This window comes from Bos indicus, chromosome 9 (assembly GCF_029378745.1).
Source record: "Bos indicus isolate NIAB-ARS_2022 breed Sahiwal x Tharparkar chromosome 9, NIAB-ARS_B.indTharparkar_mat_pri_1.0, whole genome shotgun sequence".
Lineage (NCBI taxonomy): Eukaryota > Metazoa > Chordata > Mammalia > Artiodactyla > Bovidae > Bos > Bos indicus.
The window spans coordinates 44,114,415-44,141,989 of NC_091768.1; the positions used below are offsets into that span (position 1 = coordinate 44,114,415).

General features: G+C 40.8%; 1 protein-coding gene across 3 annotated transcripts in view; it reads right to left on the bottom strand.

Annotated features, from left to right (window-relative positions):
- The window catches only part of PRDM1 (PR/SET domain 1), a 102,751-nt gene that overhangs the window by 21,370 nt on the left and 53,806 nt on the right, over window positions 1-27,575 (bottom strand). Inside the window, exon 1 of one of the 3 annotated variants that reach the window (XM_070796018.1) lies at window positions 878-1,201. The exons of 1 other annotated variant lie outside the window; for it this stretch is intronic. In XM_070796018.1, coding sequence (XP_070652119.1) covers window positions 878-919 — 42 coding nt within the window. In that variant the 5' untranslated portion in view covers window positions 920-1,201. Of the gene's footprint in view, window positions 1-877; window positions 1,202-27,575 lie in introns of those variants that run through there. One more of the 3 variants, XM_019967293.2, reaches the window with a different exon arrangement.

Sequence of the window (27,575 nt, forward strand, 5' to 3'; positions counted from 1 at the left end):
GCCAGATTGAAAAAGCAAAAACAAAACATAAAACTGTTCAACAGAATTCCCTAAAGAGAATTCCTTTAGGAGCCCTCAGCTACAAATAGCACTTTCCATTTAAATCTGAAAGTGTACGAATTCCCAGAAGTCACTGATGGGCTACAGTTTACTGTAACTAAAGTTATAACAAATATAGAAGACTCAGAAGACAAGCTCTGCTTCCACTTGTAAACTGATAAGGGTATTCCCGAAAATCCCCCCCTCACATGCAGGAAAAGTGCTTTCCAAAGAGAGAGAGGGGGTAAAAAGGTAAACAACGTCTGCAGTGTTTTCCCATACAGACGTGTTGGGGGAAAAAGTAGGAACGTATTAAAAAGGAGTAGGGTATTATTTCCATGTAAGAACGTGTCCTCGTTAGAATGTAAACACAACACTGTCCAAGTCCTTCAGGGTGGCTTTTCCATTCTTCTGTTTCTTCTCTAAATATAATGACCCCCCCTTTTTTAAAACTCAGATGCGAAATTGTCCTTCCCTCAGTCACGACTGAAACAAACGTGCTTAAGTCTACGTAGTTGCGACATGTACAGTCACGATGCCACATAAGTGTTAAAATAAAACCAAAATTTAAAATTAAGCCAACGCGGAATAGTTACTTTTGTTGGACGGGGGTGGGCGGGAGTCACTATTGAAATTTCAATGAACTGACAATTATGCCTAGAACTGAAAGGGTTAATGATTCATAAGGAAAAAGTCTTATAAATGTTTGACAGTGCTAAGTGCCCTAAAGCAGAAGCATTTCTGGTTTATACTGCGACTACGTTAGCCGAAAAGAGGAGGGGGGGGGGCGAAGTTTTCAGATCAATTTCAGAATCAAAAACAAGATCAAGTTCCTTACCAAGGTCGTACCCACACGTTTTTCCAAGCAAATATCCAACATCTGAGATAAATGTCGCTCATGCCTAAACAGTCCGCAGTGCTCCGCGTCCCCTCCGGGCCGAAGGCTGGCGCGCACCGCGGCGGTGCCCTTCTGCTCGGCCGCCCGCGCCCGCGTCCCGGCTCCCGGCGCGGACAGGTGCCGCGCTGCTCTGCCTCTCCGCAACACTGGAGGGCCGAGTGTCACGGCTGCGCTTACAGTCTGTGTTAACCCGGCCGGCGGCTCGGCCCTTACCCCCTCCCAGCTTGCAGATTTCCCATTCGTGATTCACTCCTACCAGTCGCCTGAAGAGGGGGCGTGGCCGCACCTGGCCAAGCCGCGTCGAGCTCAGTCTAGGGCTTTCCCCCCAGCCCGCGAGCGCCCAGAGCTTCCTCTCTCCGTATCTGAATTTCAACATTTACTTGGAATCGTGACTTCCCTTTGAAGGCACTTAACCTCCGCGTAGACTCGGACTGTATTGTATTCTAAAGACTCCAGACCGCCCTCCTTCCTGCTGCGGCTTTGTGAGGGGGCGCACATTCCTTAAATTCAGGGAAACCTAAAAAGGATCTAAACTTCTTGGAGTTCCTCGGCCTAGGTCCAGTTAGAAAGCTTACAAAACTTACTTGAAAAGAACACGTGAAAAAGAGCAATTAATTTGCATGTTATGAAATAAGACGGAGCTGTCTAGTCCTCAAGCTATTGCTTGGGAAATAAAGGACTCCTTCCTCCCGCCCCCGTCCCCCCCCCCCCCCCGCCCCAAAATTTGTAAGCGTCCATTTCTCCTGATTATTAAAGCTCATACTTAGTAAAACTGACCTCCCTCTTTCAATTATTTAGGGAAATAGGAAAAAGTTATAATCCTACAGATTGAAATTTCTTTGCCTTTTCTCCCCTCCCCAAAACCCACAGGCAGAGGAGTGTGTTTGCAAAATGTAGAGCATTAATCTGTTTCTTAAAGAGAATGTGGAACTGATCACTCCAAGTGGAAGGCAGACAGAGGCAGTAATTAGTGGGGCTCTTCTTTGGGAGCCCTGTCCGGCTTTTCCTCCAGCCCCGGTCAGTCCTCTGTTGAAGGAAGGACATCCTGTGATGATGGCATACAATGTCCTGTTTGTTTATTATTAAGAGCGTGGACCTTGCATTCCTGCTTCTCATTACAAAACAAACCAGATGCTTTACTTCCTTCAATGGTCTTGTGCCTTCAGCAAGGAATCCTCTAATTCAGAGAAACAATCATGCAAAGGGTCCATTTAGAGCAGACACCCCATTACAAGGACTGTTTAGATCTTTGTAGCACAAGTCTCCCACTATTCCTGCTTCTTTTCTATACGTGGTGATTTTTAAAAGCATCTCTCCTTCAACCTTAGGCTGCAGTGTCTTTTCTAACATTTAAATACACGTGTGATACACACCCACGTCCCGACAGACATGCACACCCCCACGTACACACACCCAGTCCCAACCTAATGATACCAACTTAGTCATACAATGAAGTGGACATGTGAGTATTTGTTTACAGGAAGAAACAAAGCCAAACAAAGCCCAACTCAACCATAAAAATATTTATCTTTAAAATTTCTTTTCTCTCTTTTAGGAAACATTTCTAGAATTTTTTTGGCGGGGGGAGTGGGCAGGTAGAGGGGAGGTAAAAGATTATCTGGCAGGAAATGGTGTTTGTGTCTAAAATCCTTCCTCAATTTCTGTAGTAGAGAACAATTAAATTCCCACTAGGGGACATAAGTAATACAGTCCCCATCACTGCCTGATGACCTGTGATTATATGTTAGGCCAGAGGGGACGCTAGCACCCAGAGGAAACAGGACTTTGAATTGGCAGATATGCTAGGGGGTGTAAAACTGAATGAACAATTTGTTAAAGAGTTCTCAGAAAGCTCCAAGATGATAATTAAACAAGAGAAATCCAGCCTTCTCGCGAGGGTTTATTAACTGATGCTGAGTCAGCACCACAAGGGGCAAAAAAACCCCAACGTAGTCACACTGAAGGCTGGCCTGCTGTTCAGTCAGTCTCGCCTGCAGATGTTAGAGTATTTCACTTCCCTTTTAGAATCAAACTGTTCTTAGGCCATATACACCCTCCAAGGGCTGGTGAGTCAATCACAGTGGAGGAAGGAAAGGGGCAAAAAGTTGGATAGTTTAGATGGGAAGAGGCTATTTTAAACCAAATATTTACTTTAATGACTTGAAGATGCCAGTGAATCAACTCACTGTTAATTAATATCAGCCTGCACTCACCTTCAGAGGTGGTGAAATGGGCTTGAGTCTAGGGAGGACGCAAACTTCAAATACCAGTGTGGGGCTTAGCCAGGCAACCCTAAAATTAGTTCCAGGTGCTCCAGCTGAGCTGGAGAAGGCACGATTGGAGCTTTCAAGAAAAAAGACACACAGAGTGTTGAACTAGAAAATCCTTCCAATAATACCAAAAGCACAAACCTGACCATTTTTATTGTAATCATAGCAGTCAAAGGTCGGCCATAATATAATTTAAAATGAAAGCTGCAAAAAAAAAAAGGAAGAAAGGATAAAGGAAGGAAGCAAGCCCCCTTGTAAGAAAAAGTAGGTTCATATAGTCACACCTAGGTATGTCCAGCACAAAAGTGCTGGAGGAGAAGAAGAGAGGGTCTCCCGCTTCTAGAAGGCCCGAGCATAGCATTTAGAAAGCTGACAAGCAGGCAGATGTCAGCACTGGTACTGCTGTGCAGAGAGAGCTATCAGAGGCTGCCACTGTCTGGAATATTAAGTCTCAAAATGTTCATTTCTAAGTAATACCTTGGTGCATTTTTAGTCACTATATTATTTCCCTCCCTGTTAGAACACCAAAAAAAAAAAAAAAAAAGCCAACCTCAGTTACCTTTATTAATCAGCATTTCTCAGGCAGAGTTCTCTCCTTAAGAGTGTTCACAATGGCAGCAAAATCATAAATGATCCGAACAGCTGGGCTCTCAGAAACCCCTATCTATTCCCTTTGATGGTGTCATCACAGCAGCTTGAAAAGTCTATGCTCTTCGGACTCAGCTACTGGGCCTGGCCCATCCTCGGTGGTCTGGGAGTTGCCGTGTAGGCGGCCAGATGAGTGTGAGAGAAGACTCTTGTAGAATGAAAGGAAACTGAGTACCAAATTTGGAGACCTGACTCCACTTGGGGGAAAAAAATAATTTTTTTTTTTCCTAAGGAAAGTAAAAAATGGGATGAAATGTGCCTAAGATGAAACGTGTTTTCATTTTCTAATTCAACTCCTGCTCTACCCAAACAAGGTCAATGACAGACTAACCACATCAAGAGAACACCCCCCACCCTCCTCTCCCCACTCCCTACCCACCCACCCACCCTTACCCCCCACACCCACTTCCCACTTCCTGTAAGTCAGGCATCTTCCTGCTGGTAAACATTTGGGGACCAACTGCAAGTCTGAGCTCTAAAAGAGGGGCACCACAGCTTTGAAGCCCTCCCACATGTCTCAAAGCCAAGCTGAGCACTAAGGGCACTTGGTTTTTACACGTTAACAGCCTTTCAACTCAAATCACTGGGCTCGGCATGTTGGCTGCCTTCCTTTTTTAAAGCCGGACAAGAAGGGCAAGGATGTGTGTGAGTGAGAGAGAATGTATGTATGACACATGCTATGTTACAATGCAGTGTATGTGTCATTGGTATGATATGTGTATGATATGTTTCAGTGATGGGTTGCATCAGTTTAAAAATAGCACCAGGCTTCCTTCTGGTGATACAGCTCACAACTCCAAGACTCTGGACAAACCTATTCAGGGCCTAAACCCTGGGATGGTAATCCTAGGGGACCATGGGTGTTTTGAAATGAGATCAGTGTTTTGACTTCTTAAATAAGGGAAACAGAAATTAAGTACATTGAAGAACCAAAGCTGAGGTCCCTCCCTTTCTTAGGAATAAAGAACCGGTAAGTATCCAGAGGACTTTATAAAACCCACACAATGTCTGAGGTTTCAGGATTGACAGAATCACTTGTGTCTCATCCTACCTAAGTGTCCTTTCAGCCTTCAGACATATAGTTGTGTTCTTATTGAATCAGTTATATATGTTTAAATTATTCATGAGTTTGACATCCAGCCACTTAATAAACTACAACAGCAATTATAATCGTTCCTATGAGATTGATGGGGCAAACAAGGTGGGTTTCCAATATTGGTGTTTCTTCCTAATTATGTATCTATTTTTTCCAATAGTCAGACAAGAGGGGGATTTAAATGTCTGAAAAGGCGGCGGGGAAGGACACAGGAAGGAAGATCATTTCTGAAACCGGAAAACATTTCCTAATCTTGCATTTGATGGGACAAAGACATAAAACAAACAAACAGAAGACAAAATAGGAACTGTAAATAAGGGAGTAAGAGCGCAACAGGAAAGGTGTCCATCCTGAAACTCAGCTTCCTCTTACCTCTTCTCTTCATTTACGGAAGAGGAAGAGCAGCAGTCACACAGGGGGAGGAAGACCTGGGACGGAAGCTTGCTTCTGGCACCTTCCAGTGGGAGGAGAAATCACACTGAAGGTGGGGAGTGGAGATCCAAGGTGGACTTACAAACAAAAGAGGGTTGCAGAGTGGATGTTTCAGCAGAGTGAGTTGAAAGGGGAAAGTTGTCTTAAAAACAAAGGTGGGCTGATGAGAAGCACAGTAGCTGGAAGAGCAGCCCTGAGCCCAGGAGAGCCCGCATAAGCAGGAACCGTCTCCAAGGAATGGAAAAATGTGCCCCATGGCTGGGCCTGCCACACTCTACTTCTCTGAAGCCCCAGAGTGTTCAGCAAAAGATCAGGGAAGAATGATTTCTAATTAAAAATGGGATTGGCATTTCTTCTCATCCTTTCTAAGCGAGGATTCGAGGTTGTAGAAGCTTAATTTTTATGTGCTAGTGTGAGTTAGGAAAAGACAGAATTAATAGTGAAATCATTTGAACACCCTGCCAAACAGACAGTGAGGGTGGGGGGGAAGATAAGACCCTTGTAATTTGTTTAAAGACAGAAAGATGTCCCCTCTGCCACCGTTCTGCTCCAAAAGGGATTTCATAATCCTCCAGCCTTGAGGACCCCAGACCTAGCCCAACACTTTATTTTCCTGCAGAGGAAGCTGAGGGGCAGAGGTCAGGAAGCACAAAGCTCATCTCTCCTGGCTCTCCTTCCATACTTGCCTCTTCCATAAGCTGTGGAGCTGGCTCACGCCAGCCAGCAGACAAGCCTCTGCTCAGACAGTGAGCAAAACCAGATCTAGGCTCTCCATTTAGTGTAAAATCCTCGGATTCTTAAGCACCTGTGGGGCCCAAAGTACAGGGCTTCCCTGGTGGCTCAGATGGTAAAGAATCTGCCTGCAATGTGGGAGACCTGGTTTCAATTCCTGGGTCGAGATTCCCTGGAGAAGGGAATGGCAACCCACTCCAGTATTCCTGCCTGAAGAATTCCAAGGACAGAGGAATCTGGCGGGCCACAGTCCATGGAATCACAGCGAGTCAAATGTGACTGATGGACCAACACCAAGTACAGATGGGCTGGGAAGGGGGAGGGAGGAGACTCACCTACTGTAGACCCTTTTACCTTCTAAACTGGTGGGGACCAGAATAAAAGTAAACCAGCCTAATTCAGTGCCTGGGTGACCCCTCCCTTCAATGCTTTCTTCACCTGAGGGGTTGAGAGGTGATGGAGGAAAGGGAAGGCAATACAATGACAAACCTAATTTAACAGACATCTTATCTTTTGAAAAACTCTGTTATTGACTAAGGAAACCTTTTAACGAGAAGACAGCGTGGAGATCGCAGCCGGCAGTCCTGGCTTATCTGATCTCCATCTACAGCCCATTGTTTCCTGCAAATATGCAGGGGAAGCCGGGGCTGAGGGGTTAATGTTCACTAGGCATCTTCCCCCTTAAGGTGCTCCCCTGGGGACAGAAGGGCAGCCCAGCATTACCCTAGAATGGGACCAATCACAGGGAGAGCCAGGGCTTCGCGTTTTTCAGGCTGGCTTCCCAACGGCTCCTTTTAAAAGAACAGGCACTGGACTTTAGGAGAGATAATCCCACAATGGAGGTCCATTAGAAGTATTAGGATGTAGCCCGCCACCGAGATCCTCGGGAGGAGAGCTCTGTCCTGACAATAGACAATTAAAGCTGATAAACCCAAGCTACTTGCTGCTGTTCTAATTCCTTCTAATTGTATGCTACTTGTCCCCGGCTCCAGCATTCAGGATGAAGCACGCTACTCTAATCTCCAAAGTACCTGACCTACTTCCTACAGGATCTTTCCAGCATTCTTTTCTTCCCATCTGGACCTCTTTTTCTCTTCTATTTCCCCCCTCTTCCTCATAACTCAAGGAGATGAGAAGGAAGGGTGTTGGAGGGAAGCGGGGTGTTAGAACAGAAGGCTAACTCCAAATCAATACCTCTGGGGCCTCAGACAGGTTATTAATCGGTAACAGCTAATCTTGCTTTCGGACACACCAGTGAGTAAACTGCATTAGGCATCAGACTCCACAAGTGGCACGGGGCACAGAGGATCCAACTGTTAGATCACGGCTGGCTGCCAAATCTGCATGTGCTCATGCGTGCGGAGTATCTGCCTGGGTGATTCTATTTGTGGCTGACATCTCACTAATTATGCTGCCACCACCAACTACTTAGAGGAAAGTGTTCATTCTCAACCAGCACCACAAAGCATATAATTCTATCTCAACAACAGAGCTTTAAATGCCAGTTTGGTGCCCGCCTGCGTGTGCATGCTCTCCTTTCAGAATCTTAGGAAGGGAGCAAAGTTATCTTTGCAATACAGTTTTAGCCCTTAGGTTCTATTTTGAATGCTGAAAATCTGTAATTAGAACCATGTATTCTTGCCTTACTCAGTATCCTAAAGAGTACATATAGTAATCGGTCGCTTAAAAATACAATAATTTTTTTTGGTTTTTGAAAGAATTCCTTGCATTTCAGATATACACACTGAAATACTGATGTGTGCAACTGTGCCTTCTGGGATTTGTGTCAAAACCCCTCATGCTGGGGTACAGAGGAAACAACCCAGGTCTTGAGTTGAACTGGGTCACGAGGGTGCATTATAATATGTTCTTTAGTATTGTAAACAAAATTTTATAATAAAAAGCTTAAAAAATTAAACTTTTAAAGTTCTGCCTGACTGACCCATGGTGTTGAACTCAAGTTTATTGCCTTCTGTTCATGTGAATGCACATGAAGAAACATTGACACAAAATGAAAAAGGCACCTGCTTGCTCTCCTGGCCCTGTCAAGAGATGCGGCCTCTGGGCTTGCAGTCGTTCCGGGGGATGAGTTTTTGGTTTTGATCGTTCGGCATGTGTAAGGCATCTTTAGTGCCCTTCAGCCTCAGAGGTATAACAGTCACCAACTCGGTTTGATTTCAGCCTTATGATAAAACTGAAAGTTGTGCCTCATTCGATGCAGCTTTACGGTGACCCCACCAGGAAATGATCAAGAGCGCGTCTTGGGCTGAAAACATAAATATGTGACAGGAGGTAAAACAGCTCATAGCCCTCAAAATCAGTCCCTGAGTCATGCACTTCTAGGTAGAGGAACCGGGAACAAAATATTGCAGAAAACTCACTTTTTCTTCTGAGCCAGCGGCTGGCAGCACCCCACAGGGGCTCAACTGATAAACTGTGTCAAAGTCAAATCATTTGTCAGCTCTAAAGAGAGGAGAACAAGCTGAGAGATGGACTCAGGAAGTAGATTTATCTGGTACAACACATTAACTAGTATAAATACCAGTGGAAAAACGTAAACACATTTACCCAGCAAGAAAGAACTAATCGCAACTACCTCACTGCTTAGTTCAATGTTCTCCCAAAGCTTTTCACTCATCAGACAAGTGACACCAATTCGTCTTGATGTCCTACTCAGAATATATTTAAACAAATCAAAGGTTTATCTCCTTATTGACCTCTATTTCATGAACATCTAGTTTACGCTAATATAAAAAGGTTCTGCCAGATTAAAGTTTTCTCCGGTGATAATGTCCTCTCTTCCTTAGGAGAGGAGTTTTTCCAAAATAGAAATAAAAACACAGTGTGAGACATTACGCTTCAAATTGTGAGGGATATGAAATATACACATTCATTCATATGATTCCAGACATTCTTCAAAACATTTTTAATTTCAGAATCCCCGACTGGCGAAGACTAACATGACAGTTCATACAGGATATTGGGTTACTGAAGTGTACTCCTTGCTAAAGAGCTGCTGGAGGATGGGAGTGCCAGGCGTGGCTAGGACATCTGGCTTCCAGGCCAGGCTGTGTCCCTGGGCTCCATTTCTTCATGTGTACCACTTTTTGGCTCATGTTTTACCCGTGAACTGAGGGAGGACCTGTCTCTAAGATCTGCTACCTACTGGCCTGCAAGCAATCCCAGGCATCTTAGAACACCCACCACTCAGCACAGTGCTGAGCGTATATGGCTGATTAATGTGCATTTCATGAATGGATAAAAAATGGGTCTCGGATCCCACCTGTGAATGAAGCACAGCCATAGGCTCTTTGTCTAGAGAAAGTTGCTCAGCCCTAAGTTCATGGAACATTAAAAAATGTTCCTGGACAGAACCCACAGACATAAAAATGTGCATATTTATGGAAGAAGGGAGGGACCTACCTCTAACAACAGCACTTGAAAATAACTTCACTGGCTAAAAACAAATGTAACAGTTTCCCAAACCTAAGTGATTTACAGAGTCTTCTGAGGTCTGCTTTTGTCCACTTATGCCACACTGGACCTCTCCCTAAAATTTCTCCTTGCTGGTCTTTGGGCATTCCTCCCCTTCATAGCCACTCCACCCCATGGTAATTAGGTTTAAGAAGAGCAATTAACAAAACAAACTCCTTGCTGCTTAGTGGGCTGATAATTCTGATTGCAAAATTGTTTTAGGATGTACAAAGCAGTTTAAAAGAAAGATAAATACGTTATGCAACCATTTTGCATATAATCCATTGTGTGTAGGAAACACAATTCCATATTTTAAATTTGAAGTCTAAAGTTACCATTACATTTTAGCTACATTTTACTAAGCATTATGGCTTCTTCAATTAAAATTCAGATCAAATTATTTTTTTCAGTGTTACAGAGTTTTAAATGATTCTGAGACAAACGCCTCATATTTTCTACTAAATAGCTCTTATGTGTTTTTTAAACGGAAGATTGATTATAAACATGATACAATCTCCTGAATGCTTCTACACAAAATACTTTACTTGTGTGCCATATTAATTTAAAAGGGATCAGTGAGGGGATCACACTATTCAAGTGTGGTTATGATTTTGCTTTGACCTACTCACCCAAGCTAGGTCCATTAAGCAACGCTATCGCCTAGGACCTTTCATTCGGTCACTATTCAGCCTCACCAGGTCCTATCCATATTACTTTCAAATTACACAAAATACTATGATTTCAAGTCTACTTCTTTTTCCAGTCATTATCATTGTAAAATCTTTTTTTGTACACCAAAAATGTGGCATAATTCCAACATTTTGCCTATTATTCAACACTAGTGCCATATAAGATTTCAAGCATATATGTGGAGTTCTTTATACTTTAATTTGCTGTTTCCTGTCGTGATCTTTATGACAGTTTTATACCAACTCCCTTGACTTTTAGAATAAGAACATAACGATGAAGGAAGCTTTCTGCAACTACACCTGAAAAGGAAAAGTCTATATTTAATTAAAAGTAAACTCTCCTTTCCACTAGAAGTTTGGATGAGCATCTGACAGTAATAGAATTCTCAGTGTGTTAAAATTCAGATAACCCTACAGGAAAACAAACACAATAGCTTCTGAGGGCCAGCGAAGAGACTTATCAGAACCAGGGACATTTAACGGTTAATATAAGCTTTTTTTAATCTCTTGGATTTCCCAAGAAGCCATTGTAGCTAAGTAGCAGGTCTTTATTCTGAATGACACAGATTACTGGAAATAAAAATCCAATTGCCTCAAATTATATAGAATTGGTGAAGAGCTAGAGATAAAAAAAAAATAACTAAAATGTTATTTTGGCTTCTAGAAATCTAATCTAGTATAGGAAATCATGATTTTTTTTTAATTAGTTTGCTTGAGAAATGAAGTCACTGAAGGATTCTTCTAAATAGCAAATTTTCCCTGCTTTTAAAATATGGCTCACTTTGTAAAACTTTGGTTTTATAAAAAAAAATTAAAATGAGATCTGTTGATATATTAAGAGAAATTGATAATGCAAATCAAGTTCTGTTACAGTCAAAATTACTTTTTTTTTTCAATTTAGTTGACTGTCAATGCAGTTGGTGTTTTCATATTCAGTGTAACTGGGATCAAATTTTTTTCTATAAATTTTTTTAATCAAGGTATGATTGATTTACAATATTCCCCATTGGCTCAGCAGGTAAAGAATCTGCCTGCAATGCAGGAGACACAGGAGACATAGGTTCGATCCCTGGGTCAGGAAGATCCCTTGAAGGAAGAAATGGCAACTCACTCCAGTATTCTTGCCTGGAAAATCCCATGGACTGAAGAGTCTAGTGGGCTACAGTCCAAAGGGTTGCAAAGTGGGACACGACGGAGCTCGAGCACAGACATGGCTCATTTACAGTATTATGTAGGTTTCAGGTATGCAACATAGTAATTCACAATTTTTAAAGATTATACTCCACTTATAGTTACTATAAAACATGGATTATAGCTTGTTCTTCTTAACCTTCTACCCCATCTTGTCCCTCCCCAATTTTTAAAATTATATAAAGAGTTAAATCAGAGACTCACAAAAAAACAATAAATACTAACCTTATACATTGTATTTGATGATATGTCAATGAATGACAATTTCTCCGCTTTTGATACAGGGCCAAGGCCTCTTGTCTCAAAATGATCCTCTTCCTTCTGAAGTTTCCAGTGTCTTTCCTGCATACATCCTCACATATTGCAGTGCTTTTCAGTCCAAGAAAGGTGAAGGCAAAATCCTCTTAGACTTACACTTTCCCCAATATTTTTTAATTGTTTCACCCACATCTATTTCAATTATAGGATTTTTTCAATTAGTATTTATCAAGTCTTGCCAAAGATTTCTACTTGGTTTTAATGGAACCAAGTCTTAATACTTATATTTCATTTGTTTATATAATATTTAATTAAATTACATGATTCCAACTAGCACCATCAACTTTGGGAACACATACAAACATCTCTTGGTAAGCATAAAATCAAAAAATAAAAAGCAGAAAGTCTCAAGAAATGTCAGAGAAGGGTCAAATAGAGAAGCATGGGAGTAAAATGTGTGTTTACAGCAACTATACTCCAATAAAAATTTCTAAAAAAGAATGCTATGGATAAACCATGGTTTATTCAAGCAGTCTCCTTTTGATGAATAATGAGTTTCTAATTTGGAGTTATTATAAACAATGCAATAAACATCTTTGGACTTTTATTCTTGAATAAAAAAGTCAGTGTGTTTACAGAGGACAAGAAGAATATGAAGACACACAGCAAGCTGATTGAGTGAGGTTAGTTAACAGCATTTCTAGGTGGTCAGCCAATAACTGAATTTTTCTAAATCACTCCACTTGGGATAATAAATTGTTTTGAAGCAACCGATAATATAAAGTATAACCAAGAAGATGCTGTGATTTTAAAATATTATTCACTTTTCATATTGCCCATATTTCTTCTCAACTATGAAACATGATTTTTAATAACTAGTAAACTGGAAATACTGACTCCATAAAATAAACATTCTGATCTAAAAAGCAAAAGAGTATATATAATACAAAACTATAAAGCCTATGCTTAGTTAAGAGAGTTATCACACAAAAAATATGTCCTTGTTTTCACTAGTAGAGGTAGAGTTATGAGATGCCTTCATTGGCTTTGACAACAAATAGTTACTAGCAGAACTCAAAGCAGAAGCAAGATGTTTCTTAAAATGCTAGCTGAGAACTGAATCAACAGTGATGCTGATAAAGGAAATAGTAGTTTTTAAAAACTTAAAAATAAATTACCCTTTTAATACACAAGTAATCAATGCTCATGGTTAAATTAAAAAGAAATGAATATTGCTTACAATATCACAGTAGCTTTTCTGCATTGCTTTTCAGATAGATGGCCATGAGATTATCTGGTGTGCCCCGTTCGTAAATCTTCAACAAAAGGCTTTATACCTGAGACAGTTTAGGTGGGTTTATTATTCCTAGCTACCAAGTAAACCCCAACAAAACAATCACTGTTAACCATTACTCTGTAGATTCTTGAGTCTATCCAAGTATCATTTTTAAACGACATCCTATTGTAAATAGTCTCATAACCCACTTTTTCAGCTGTTACTGGAAATATCTTCCCATGTCTGTGTCATCTTTAATTGCTCTGTGTGTGTACAGTCGCTCAGTGTGTCCAGTGTGTCCGACTCTTTGTTACCCGTTGGACTGTAGTCCGCCAGGCTCCTCTGTCCATGGGATTCTCCAGGCAAGAATACTGGAATGGGTTGCCATTTCCTCCTCCAGGAGATCATCCCGACCCAGGGATCAAACCCACATCTCTTTTATCCTCTGCATTGGTAGGTGGATTCTTTACCCTGAGCCACCTGGGATGTATGCTCAGTCACTCAATCGTGTCTGACTCTGCGACACCATGATTGTACCTCTGTCCATGGAATTTCCTGAACTTCAGATTCAAATTGCTAACTGTCCATAGCATTCTTATAACAGTTAAAAAAAACATTAATGGTATAAATTTAATGACTAATAAGCCATGAATATGCACTTTAGAATATTCTATTGAGCCACCTGGGATAGAGTATTCTAAAGTGTAGAGCATGAAGTATATCATACCATGCTTTATTAATCATCAAACTTACAATACTTTAAAACTATTATACCAAATGCTGTGGGCAATTAGCAATTTGAGTCTAAAGTTCAGGAGCATTCAGTTCATGGAAAGTTATAATCCATAGAAATCTTATCTAACTTACTAATTTTATAGGGGAAAAAAGCTGACACAGACAGAACGAGTAATTTTCTTTTGATCCTAGTTACTGGTGCCAGGTCCATAATATCTTATCTGCCAGTCTTCAATCCAAAAAGCTCTGAAAATTGAAAGTTGTTTCACTTTTTTATTCCTATTACCATGTATCTACTCTCATCACCAAGATACTATGGTCTTCTAATTGCTTTCTCCATTTCTAGTTTCACTAGAACTTTCGTCAACATCACTGCCACTGGAATTAGTGCTCTGAGGCCCTTCCCTGGCCCAGACCCTTGCACAGCCCCCGCTGCTGCAGACCTAAGACTGTCTTTTCTTTTTGCCTCATTACTGAAATGTCATGCTGTTTTCTGCTGCAGAAACACTAATGTTTGAATCAGAAAAATTCACTGAGTGGATATGCATCAATATTACCTCTCTAAATTCTCAGAAGTTCCAAAGTGCAAATCACACCTGGCCCTGAGAGATGCCCATAAAGGGGTGGGACCTACCCCAGGGTCAATTCCAGAGCCAGATCACTTTCCTCAGTTGGTCCCTGGGCCTGTGACTCTATCAGTCAGTCAATTCAGTCGCTCAGTCATATCCGACTCTTTGCAACCCCAGGGACTGCAGCACGCCAGGCCTCCTTGTCCATTACCAACTCCCAGAGTTCACCCAAAGTCATGTGCATCGAGTTGGTGATGCCATCCAACCAGCTCATCCTCTGTCGTCCCTTTCTCCTCCTGCCCCCAATCCCTCCCAGCATCAGGGTCTTTTCAAATGAGTCAGTTCTTCACATCAGGTGGCCAAAGTATTGGAGTTTCAGCTTCAGCATCAGTCCTTCCAATGAACACCCAGGACTGATCTCCTTTAGGATGGACTGGTTGGATCTCCTTGCAGTCCAAGGAGTCTTCTCCAACACCACAGTTCAAAAGCATCAATTCTTTGGCGCTCAGCTTTCTTGATAGTCCAACTCTCACATCCATACATGACCACTGGAAAAACCATAGCTTTGACTAGACGGATGTTTATTAATAAAATGACTGACCATGGCTCAACAAAGATACTAATTGAAGTCAGTTACAAAGTTTGAATCTTTTCTCTTCTTATGCAAACTTAAAAGTCACAAATAATTTTTAAATAGTAAGATATTTAGTCACACATTATCTAGGCAGAACAATAAATAAAAATAATACTTCATTAATACTGCTCAACTGATTTGAAGACAGGGACAATAAAATGGCTTTGTCATTTTTTTTTTTTCTAGATTTAAAAAGATCCTGAAATGCTAGGATATAATATTGCTCTTAATATAAGCAATTCAAAGAGAGATATGGTGGGTTTAGAATGATACACTGCACACAGGCCCACAAATTCATTGACCACTGGGAGTTAAGATGCCTGCTCCTGGCTGCCTTGTGGTGAAGAGAACAGCCAGCAGCCAGTTCTCATCCTTCTTCCTCGCCCTCGTGTCATCTCCACTTCCCCTTCCTCGGCCCACTGGAATCAAATCTGCACACAACACAATCCTTGTCTTCCGGGGAAGCTCAAAGGCCTGCTGGCATAAGGCTCCCTTCAAAGCATCCCCTGGAAGTCTGTGTGGGATGAAGAGTATTGAAACCATCCCCTTTCCAGGGAAGGGCTAAATCCACCCCATCGTGTTTCTGTTCTCATTTACTCAGGGCTCCTGACACAAATGGTTAGAAGGTTGTCTCGGAGCTCCCCCACGCAGACGGCACCGCAGACGGCGGGAGAAGCTACTCACACATCTGGGTAAAGGCTCCCAAATAGAACACTCTGAAATCTGGTTATCCGGTCTTGAGTTTTATTAGAACTGGGTTTCAGAGAAAAGATTCACCATGGGACTAACTTTGTGGGACAGAAGAGGGAACTGTTCCTTCTCTCTGCTTCCCCTCTGCATTGAAGCAATACTCAAACTCTACAACAAAGCATAGGAGAGTTGTGCATGGGGAATATGAAATACCTTAGTTGCAGACGAGGCACCCAATTATGTGCTGTACTTGAGTGTAGAGAGAGCAAAGGTCACAGTTCCCAGAACTGCCTCCTTTGGAATCTGAAACCTTGCTTTAGACTCATATATCAGTCCCCCAAATATGCCTGCAGTATTTTGCTTCGTTTTAGACCATGAATTTATTCCTCAACTTCTCTCTTCTTTTCCTGAACCCGAAGAAATAACTAAGTATGATGGAGAGCTTTTAATCGCGGTAGGTAAAGAAGATGGATGCCTATGACTTGGTATGGACATAAAGGCAAAAGGCCCAGGCCAGGGAATCAGTGACTGGAACGTACTGATAGTTGGTCATTAAAATATGCTCCACAAGGACTTCCCGGTGGTCCAGTGACTAAGACTCTGAACTCCCAATGCGGGGGTCCCAAGTTCGACCTCTTGTCAGGGAACTAGATCCCACATGCTGCAACTAAGAGTCCCCATGCTGCAACTAAAGACCCTTCATGCCCCAACAAAAATCAAAAACCCTGCATGCTGGCATTAAGACCTGGAGCTACCCCACCTCTCCCCCACCCCCCAAAAAATGCCCCACAAAAGCCTTCTCTCAGTGGTACTCAAAGTTTTCCACATATTAGAATGGTGCTGGGAGCAATAAAGAATTCTGATGACCAGGTCACAGCTCACACCAATTAAATCAGAATACTGGCATTGGAGCTGGCACTAGTTTTTAAAGATCCTTAGGGCTTCCCTGATGGCTCAGCTGGTTAAAGAACCCGCCTCCCAGTGCAGAAGAGGCAAGATATGCAGGTTTGATCCCTGGGTCAGGAAGATCCCCTGGAGAAGGAAATGGCAATTTGCTCCAGTATTCTTGCCTGGAAAGTTCCCTGGACAGAGGAGCCCAGCAGGCTACAGTCCACGGGGTCGCAAAGAGTCAGACATGAGTGAGCACACTCACACACAGACATACACACACACACACAGGTGGTTCCAATATGCTGCCAAGTTTGGGGACCAAATGCTTTACTTAATCAGATGCCCACCTTTTAGATTAAATCTGCATTTAAAATCTTGTCTTCTTCAACCCTCCTCTGGCAAACAAAATGTACCACGGTTGTGGAACATTCACAGGAATGGCATCTGAATGTATGGCTTGGGGTGATCACGGGTAACAGACAATCTGCTGCTGAGATTAGCAAAGAACTGGGGCAATGAGGCCAAGGACATGAGTTCTGTACTCACAGGGGTCCTTTAGGCTGGCTTGGGTCTGTGGCCACAGATTGTGTCCCTAATTCCAGTTATGGGGGAATATTGTGGCTGGAAAAGGAAACTACCATCAAGAGTGTGGATAAGTAAATTTCAATGCAATACCCAATACCAGAAAATCAACTCAGAATTCTGCATTCTACTGAAAGTGGGTCAGTACTGTAATCTTCTTGTATTAATTTTTTTTATCTTTATATTACTGCTGTTATCAAACTATATTCTGGTCATAGTCTGAATTAAAAGGTGACTATATGGTCATAGCAAGATACATTCTTAATGTAGAAGGTTCAAACCTATCAATGTAAATCATGATTGTTCAAAGAAACAGTCTGGAAATTGTTTTCAGAATAAATATTTGAAAGCAGCCAAACTTACTCCTTGGGATATGCCTGGTGCCTAGAACATAGACAGTCCAATATGTTTGTGAAATGAACAAACAATAAACATGTATGCCACAGGGAAAATTTTCAAATATCAGTAATGCCATCAATATTTACGTAGATAAAAAAATATGGAGATTCTTGACATTTTAAGTTGAATCTAAATGTCCAATTATTTGCAAACTATATTTCAATGGTATAACTTTTCTGGAATGAAATTTAGCAATATATGTGAAGAGGTTTAAAGATTTATAACCTTTCGTCAAATGATTATACTTATGGAGATATACTGACAAGAAAATAATTTGAAGAGTCAGATTCATGTAAACATATTAGTTGCAATATTATTTAGAATTATGACAAAGTGAAAACAGCCTGAATAGTCATATTTATAGAAATTGCCAAATACGTTATAATATGGCCACGTGATGAGTGTTACGCAGCCATTGAAACAGATTTTAAGTAAATGTGGCGTGAGAGAATGCTCACGATATACCAAATGGACGAAAAAAGGAGGCTACAAAACTGTACTATGATATGATTCCATTTGTATTCTTTTTTACAACTACTAAAAGTGTCCTGTCTTTTATGTAAAACAAAAACATCCAAACAATTAGAAGAGTATATATGAAAGTTGATTTCCAATTCTATTCCTCTAATTAGTCTTAATGAAGTCAGTAGTGTTGTCATAAATTACAATTAACTATAATCCCCATCTGACACGCACTCGCTGGTCCATATGTTGGGCCTCTTAGTCAACCAAATGTAACAGCCTTTGAAAATTAATTTAGCTAAAAAATAGGCAACAGACACAAAATGACAGCCACCTAGGAAATCTGAAAAGATAATCATTAAAAGCAAATTGAGGGGGAGGTGGAGGGAGGGAAAGAGGAAGAATTGCATTAAATCTGTTTTCCAATTTTCCTCCCTCCTGCAACCATAAGTTAATCCAATCACAGCCCATAAATAGCTTAGAGAAATTTTTTAAGGTGAAAAAACATACACAGGCATTGGAAGCCAATTCCTTATTTCCTACTCTCCTCACTAAGGCAACTCCTTTCACTGAATCAGGCAACCAGTTAAGAGTGTAGCTCACAAGAGTGTATTTTTTATCCAGCAGAAATATTTAGCTTGGCTGTCTGCCAGAGAATGCTGGAAGAACGGACTGAATTAGGGGATTTACCTTCCACGTGTTTGGCACGCGTCATTTGGAATATCTGAGAAGCTGGTCGCTCTTTCTCCATGGCATCCAAGCAGTAGAGAGGGCTGCCAAACCATCGGAAGAGTAATGTCACTCATACGGAGTAAGATAGAGCATCATCTGAATTTATAAGTGGAGCACTTTACTCTGCTTCCAGTTTGCCTTTCTTTCCGTGACTGATAAAATAATAAAAGGCTAGCCTTTTATTATTGTGATAGATAGCTATCTATCACCATTGTAAGCATAACCCTGTAATAGTTTCCCTACATTCTAAAGGTGCTTCCATTTCTTTCCTCTGAACATCACTTTAGAGTTGTATGAGTCTATAAACAATTTTTGATAACCATGATTTCAAAAAAAGCTCTGCATCATAAGGCAGTTTTAGCACCTTCATATATACATTCAGGTTTAATTAAAGTTAACAGTCTTGTTATCACCTTCTCAGTGTTTTAAATGCCTTAAGAAGCAGACATCAAACTTTAAATCCGAAAACCGACTGCTATATTTAGGGCCGAACTGGTTATAGAATTGCTAATAACATGGATTTCTATTTATTATTTGTATTTTTGTTTCCTAGAAATGCAGTACATTTATTGGATTGTATGTTTTTTAATACTTTCTGCGTCCATCTTTCTAAAGAGAAAAAGGACACTCTAGGCTCACAGGGGCAGGATTTTGGTTATTGATAGATTTGTTTCTTGCTCAGGGCCTCAAATTTAATTGCTTCTAAATCTCTCTCTTTATTTTGTTGAATTATAGTTTACTTCCCCTGTGGCTCAGCTGGTAAAGAATCTGCCTGCAATGCGGGAGACCTGGGTTCAATCTCTGGGCTGGGAAGATCCCCTGGAGAAGGGAACGGCTACCCACTCCAGTATTCTGGCCTAGAGAATTCCATGGACTGTATAGTCCATGGGACACGACTGAGAGACTTTCACTTTATATACATTCTGAGGAACTGTGATTTTATTTCTTTTAAATATAGACATTATCAGGAGTTAGATAAAATCAAGTTACTGATTTAAGTTTTTTTTAATTGGCTGGATCCTATGCCAAGCAAATCAACACTTAGTAGGCTCTAGCTGCCACAAGTGAGTCTGCTGTCATCCCTCTCGTTGTAGGAGGAAGGCTAGGTGACCTGCCAGGGGTGGCAGCCGGCAGAAGAGCCGGTGCCAGAGCTGAGGTATTTCCTCCCGTGTCCTTGTGCACTCTTTGCAGCCCCGTGCCACACGGCGCAGAGACCAGGGAGTGACGGGAAGTCCCGTGCAGCTGAAGAAGGCTCTGTCTGTGCTGACATAATAATGGGCAAAAGTGGGGGACATCCCACAGTTCTCAAGTAGAGAACATTTGTCAAGCACCAATTCCTCAAGAACTTGTCTGTTTTCATCAGGAAATAAGCTAGAGAGCATAACGTTCATCTTATTGCAGGGAAAGAAAATGGCTGCTTATCTTCTCTTTCCAGGAGGTGCCATGAGGCTATCATTCCATCTAGAGTTGGAAAGATTATCCCAAGACTGCATGATGTTTCCAGACAAGGGGGTCCATCTCTTGACCCAAACTCCCAACTCAACATATCTGGGAAATAACAATATTCAATTGCTTGACTATGGATGGGAGTGAGGAAACTTAATCAGGATTTTAAAAAGTAAATGAAGTGGGCGAGGTTTCCATAAATACAAATTTACAAAACTGCTTTATGAAATACAATTTACAGGAAAAGGAAGGGAGAAGAATATACACAGTGCACACAGACATACATAGGGAAGGCTACACAGGAGGCTCTACCTCTGGGGGGAACTCGGTGGCCGACTGTGTGTGTCGAGTTTTCACTGTTCATGTTTGTCACCTTTTGAATTCTGAACCATGGGACTGTATTTACTCATGCAAAATAGATCAAATATTATATATATATGTATATATAGCTTTATATTTAAAAATAATGTTGCTGAAGATATGCTAAATCTTGACTCAGGGCAATTTGACAAACTTACACATTTTTTAAATTACAATAAAGTATATAAAACAATTTAATTATTTAAGTGTATAATTCAGTGACATTGATTACATTCACACAGTTGTACAACCATCACCACTACCTATTTCCAGAAACTTTCATCACCTGAAACAGAAACTCTGTATCTATTAGGCAATAACTCCTAATTCCCACCCCCATCCCACTTGTCCCCTTCCCAGCCTCTGATAACCTCTATCCTTTCTGTCTCTATGGCTGTGCCTATTCTAATTTCCCATATAAGTAAAAAGCAACAGTATTTGCCCTTCTGTGTCTAGCTTCTTTCACTATTTCACTTGCCATAATGTTTTCAGGGTTTATCCATGTGTAGTGTCTGTTGGAAATTCATTCCTGTTCATGACTGAGTAATATTCTATTGTATGATATTACCACATTTGGTTTATCCATCTGTATATACCATTTTGCTTATTCATTTGTTGATTGACACGTGTTGTTTCTGTCTCTGGACTATTGTGAATAACACTGAACATCAACGCACGAGTATCTGAGTCCCTGTTTTCAATTCTTTTGGGTATATATCTAGGAGAAGAATAGCTGTGTCATATGGCAACTCTGATTAGCTATTTGAAGAAGCAAACTCATGTACATTTTAGTAGAGAAATTATAATCGTAGGAATTTATTCTAGGGAAGTAACTGTGATGCTCCCAGATAATTACCTACTAGGTTATTGAACATAGCACTGTTTATAAATTTGAAAAATTAGAAACAAGCCAAATGATTAAATCACATAGGATAGAATAAATGTATTACTTATAAGAGCAAAGTCCATGAGGTTGTTCAGGGCGGTGATTAAGAGAATTGACTATGAGGGCATCCCGCCTGGGTTAAGATCTTGTCTCCACTATTTACAAGCTATCTGACTCTAGTCACATTAATGACCTTCTCTACTTCTCATATTCTTCATATGCAACATGGAAATAATAACTGCACTATATTTACTGAGAGGTTGTAAAGACTAAACCAGTTAATGTGCATAGAACATTTGGAAGAGAGCCTGGCACATACAATGTGCTTAGTACATGTCCATACATATGGTTAGAATACTTTACAATAAGCTTGTCCTAATTTTATAATAAATAACTTTTGCAGAAGATGTGTAAAAGTGGAGGAAATACGTGGATTTATAGCTAGCATTACTATAATGATTTTGGGTGGAAATGTGTATGTATGTCCAAAAAACTGGAAATATATACATAAGATATTGGTAATTATAACTAAGTGGTAGAAATACAACGTTTTTCCCTGCATTTTTTAAGATTTTAAAAATCTTTAAAAATGAATATTACTTTTATATTTAGGGGAAAAAGTTAAAAATACTGGATAGGAGAGCTGTTTTTTAAATACCCACCACATTTTTCATTTGGATTCCTAAAATTAAACAGATTTTGCTGTCCTAACTTCAGAAATTCTAGATTCCTCTTTGATGAAGAATCATGAAGCAGAAAATTCTCCTTTACAAAACTGTCTACAATTAACATTCTATTTACAAATTTGTATTAAGATCTGTTAATCGTCTTTGACGGTAAAGTTTTAAGACTCACTTGACCAAGCCACTCTCCTCAAGCTCCCTCCTACCTTTTGACATGATCAGCTAGCTCCTGTCCCCAGCGTGATGAATTAAATGTATGACAGATATGACAGGTGAGGAGTGCGCGGAGGAGCTTAGCCAGCAGGGATAAAATAAAGCCCCCATTTAAGAACAAAGCCCCCACCAAAGCTTGCCTATTAATGACCATGCACAGAATCTCTTCATTTGTCCCATTTAGAAGGAGCAGGCAGAAACCATAGCTAATGTGTGGTGAGGCAGAGTGGCTGTTTCTCCAAGGGCCTCCCAACCAACTAATTGAAAATCCTTGATTTTCTGTTCAACATGTCTGCAAGACAGGCATGAACAAGGTTGCTGTTCAATGCTGTAGTAATACAATAGACTTAAATTTACAGCTGGACTGAGTGGAATTACTGTATATAAACCATAATATCTATCTGCAGGGATCTGGCTAAGCCCCAGAGAGACAAGTCCGACAGGGCAAATCTAAGGAATTTTGGAAGTCAATCCATTAGGATTACTAGGCAGCCCCCGATTTTGGAAGTCAAAGACTCAATCTATAGAAGCAATGAAGTCTCAATCTTCTTTTATCCTAACCTCTTATCTGAAGGTCTGTTGACCCAGTTTTTGTTTAAAATAAACTGATAAACTACAGATGACATTATAGTCATTTTCTATGATACTGTTGGGCAGGCAGCCTAATCACAAATGAACATTTGTGCAGTAATTAAAAACAGACTTTTGAAACTATTTGCATAGCAGAAGTATAGCCCTCTTCGTATATAATTACAGTAACCTGAACATTATGGATGATGCATGATACTAATGATACACATAGGAAATGAACTGTTGGTTACCATAACCTCCTTTGAGAATTTTAGCCACTATTCATTTCTGCTTATTAACAACACAAGCCATTGTAAAAGGAGCTGAGTTATAGGATGTTGCCTGAAAATGTATTGTCTTCTAGGGTCTAGCTCTTGTGGACTGATCTGTGTAGGGACAGGTCTAATCACCATAGATACTCAAGAAATACTTGTTGAATAAATAAGAGACAAGAGCGACAGAAACCTTTAAACCATAGACATCCTCCAGGCATGTGGAAGTGAGAATAAATTCGATGGGCCTCCTGAGCCATCCCTGCAGTCTGTGCAAGGTCTGTCACATTAACAGCAGCTGTGGCTGGCTGATGCCCTACCAAGGACCAGATAGGCCAATAGCAGAAAGCATCATCTCCCTTCCACAGGTGAGGAAACACTGACTCAATAAGGCAACTGTCCTAAGTTTAAAGACCGATTTGAACTCAGTGAGTGAGAACCCACTGGCACTTGTGAGGCACCCAGTTCCCTCTGCTGTCCCTCTCACCCCACCCCAGCGGAAAGTTCCCTGATCAGTGCTAGCTTTAATCCCACATCTGTGAGAACTCTGGCTAAATGTGCTTTCTTTTCCTTCTCACTAAGGAGAACCAGCTCTGGGAACATCTGAAACATCAGGACCCAACTTAAGCTTCCACTGCCATGAAAACTAGAGAGAATTTTCCTGCTCGTAGAGGTCAGGATAAATGGACACTGCCTGTCTGCTCTCAGAAGCCAAGTCCCTGGTTCTTGCGCTGCTTCCCTGCTCCAACTTCACTCAGGAGTCAAATTACCCAGATGTCCCTCAGAATATCAGATTTAAGTCACCTGGCAAATACTCTTTGAGTCTCTGGACTTAGATCCATAACAAAAACATCTGCCTATGTGTTTTAACAGTCCCGCAGTTCCCTTCCAGCTCAGCCCCTCACTGAGAACCCAGGAGAGCAATCGATTGCCATGGGACCCCTTTGAATGGATCTGGATTGTGTCTGTCTACGGCTCAACACCCAGAAAGGACATTTTGCAGAAGAGTCAAAGAGATGTGGAGGCAAACTTTTTTGAGCCTTATCTGAATGACAATACTTAACTTTCACCACCTGCACCCGCCTTGCAAAAGAATCAGTCACACTCAATTATTGTCTTTTTCTCCTAGACAACTACTCTTTAACCCTTCCTCTAACTGATAGTAACTGGTGGAAGACACAATGCTATTTTTAGACAGGACAGTGAATTCTCCCTTTTATCTTTGAGACATCTACATCCTCTTGCATTCAGGTCCTTCCCAGATGCTGGATTTGGGGTAAAATTTTAATATGAGGGCATTTATTACCCTTTGTAAAGTCAGTGAGCTTAGAATTTTCTGTTTTCAATTCAAAGCTACACCCTCTATACTGAACTCTTTTAAACTGTGAAAGTCAACAGAGTATAGGCTAAATCCCTACAAGCTACACTCTTGATGCAATAATGAAGATCCTTTACTTTAAATAAGACTAGCACATAAGGGGGAAATTAACCAACATAACAACAAAAGCTTCTTGACATATTTCTGCCTTCTACCCTTCTCAACCACTATCCTCACTCCACTTTTTTAAATCTCAGGCTAACAAATGATTTGATCAAGAACTTGATTCAACATGCAGTACACTTAAAATGAAATTTCCAGAACTGACCAAAAAACATTTTGGGGGGGGGTTGATCATATTGCCAATTTTTCATATTTTTTAGAAATTATTTTTCAGGGAACCAGGAATTACTAAATTGATTTATTATCTTTATGTAGCATGTTACACTTTAGAGAAAAAATGTCCCACAAAGCAGGCAATCAAACTTGATACCTAAATACCCCAAAATGAGGAGAAAACTCACGCTAGATGCAATTAATGTCCTTGTTTTAAAATGTGACTGCTCATTTCTCAAGGGTGGGGTTGCGGGACATTTATAGGCAGAATATAGATTAAGATCAGGTAAACCCTACCAACTTTAGGTCATTCTAGTTGGTGCCAAGACTACCTGGTCTGTAACCAAGAGGTGAAGTCCTTGGTGTACAAGGCAGTTTTTGAGAATCCAAGCACTTTACTTCCCCTGGATTTTTTTTTTTTTTTTTTTGCCATTTGAAGAATGATCTGGAAAGGAGGTGTTGAGTTAGTTTACATTAACCTCAGCCTGACCTGGAGGTAGAGGTTTTAAGAGCCGAGCAGCAGCCACAGTCAGGAAACCCCAGGAAAACAGCACAAGGAAAGGACTGCATTTGCGGGGACCCAAGAATCACCCCACCGTTCTTATTGCAGATGGAGGGCATCCTCTGTGCCCTTTGGGAGGGAGGGAATCCATCCATCTTCATTAGGCTTTCTAGGAGGGGGGTGGTGGAAGGAGGGGGCCTGCCATTTCCTTTGGCTTTGAAAAACAGAAGCCAGCAGTGATTATTCATTTCCATCCAGTGCCCCCCACCAAACCCTTGTAGGGCAACTGGGAAAGAATCAACATGGCCCCACACATTAGCAGCCATCCTATTAACCACAGCAAGTCACAACTTATTCAAAACCCATAATTAGAGGAGATATGTATGTTGGGGGTTGGGAGCTTTAAAACATTTGAAAAGCTCTTCCTAACTTTTTTCTGTCAGGAATAACTTCTGTTAAAATATTTCCATATAAAAGCTAGTCCACTCTTAGAAATGGCCAGATGTAGCCAACATTTTTTTGTACATATCACATTGCAAGTACTTTGTTGAGATTCTGCTTTTTGTACTTCCAACATTAACTGTGTTGGCAGTGATGTACGGAGCACTGGAAATCCATCTCAAACTGTTTGTAGTATAAATTCATGGAAAAATCACTTTTAAGATTTAAACTTTTGTGTTACGGATTAACCTCATGGAAGAAGAGGTTACACGTTTTCCTTTCCTTTGACAAGAAAAATAGATTGAAAATGAATGCTATAAGAAAAAAGACATGGAAAATTACTCAATACTTAGATCTTAAGAATAAAATGTAACACTGCATTTCAGAGGTGTGTTCCAATAGATGAAGCAAAAATGTGTTTTTAAGATGCTATAGCTAGGTCCAAATTTGAAATGATCAAAAATCTCTTTATAAATATCCCGAGTTATAAAACAAGATATGTAGACATGGAGCCAAGAGGTTTTTATTATTATTATTATTGTTGTAATATATATGTCCCACTTACTCTACAATACTGATGAATGCATTTATAACTTCACCGATCATTATTTTTCCCTTGCCCTTACCTATATTGGCATTTTTCAGCAATCGTCTTTGCCAGTCCGATAAGCAAAATGATATGGGATGAGTTAGTTGTCCATCAGGATAGATCCTCTCTGGACTACATGTTGTAAATGTGCTTTAAAACCTGTCCACATCACTTCTTCTTCGACAGATGTATACTCTGAATCCCTTCTCTAAAACCTAGAAACTGATCATGGATGGACCAGGGCTGAATTTCCCTGTTAGATAGCATTAAAGTCTCCCAAGGCCTCTGAAATGTATGAAGACCTCTGCCCCTAATTAGCTGAAAGCTTCAAGCCCATCACTCAATGTCTCTGAGTCTCAATTTCCTTATTAAAGACCCTCAACTCAAACAAATAGTGTATCTTTATACCACAGTGCTTGTTGCTAGAGATGGCTGAAATGAAGTAGAGGAACTCAGAATCTAACTGCATAGTAGGAAATAGATTTGAAATAACACTGACCTGAGGGACACAATTATCATGACCAAGGCAGATGAATTCAGACATCTGGCTGGGGTGGTAACACTTGAGCCAGGTGTTAGAGGACAGGTAGATATGAATTACTGGAAGGCATTCGGTCCGAGTTAGTGGAACTAGTTAACTATTCTGGCTAAATCTCTAGACAATGGCTGAAAAACAAACAAAAAAAAAAGGAATGGGGTAGGGCGGCGGATTGCCTGGCATTGAGGTTAAGATTTTTTTTGCTTCTTGTGACTGCTTCTAGATCATTTCTCCTCACCCTCAGTTCCTCCTTTTGAAGGACATCACATGCATATGTCACACCTCTGCTTGCTGTCATCATTCATAGACCCTCCTGGTTGATCCCCTGATCTTTTCTTCCCTTCACTCCACCCCAATCAACCATTCCCAGTCCACTTAATGACATCGCATCATGAAGCACCATGCAACATCCTTCCTCTAAGCCTCTGTCTCAATCTCCCCTTCTCTGGTCTTCCCAGCACATTCACTTTACTATCCTGACTCTGGAAATGTCTCGGATCACATCAGATCTTTTAGTCCAATGACAAGACGCCCTACTTTTTCACTGTCTGATATTTACCTCCTGTTCTGACGTCCCTTGTTACCCAACTTTGAGTCTACAATCTAGTCTCCCTTGCATATTGTTTTCAACTACATAGTCCCACTTCTGTCATGCTTACCCCAAACTCCAGGACCCAAGAGAGGTGTCTATGTCTTCCAACTCTACTTTCTTTCATCCTAATTT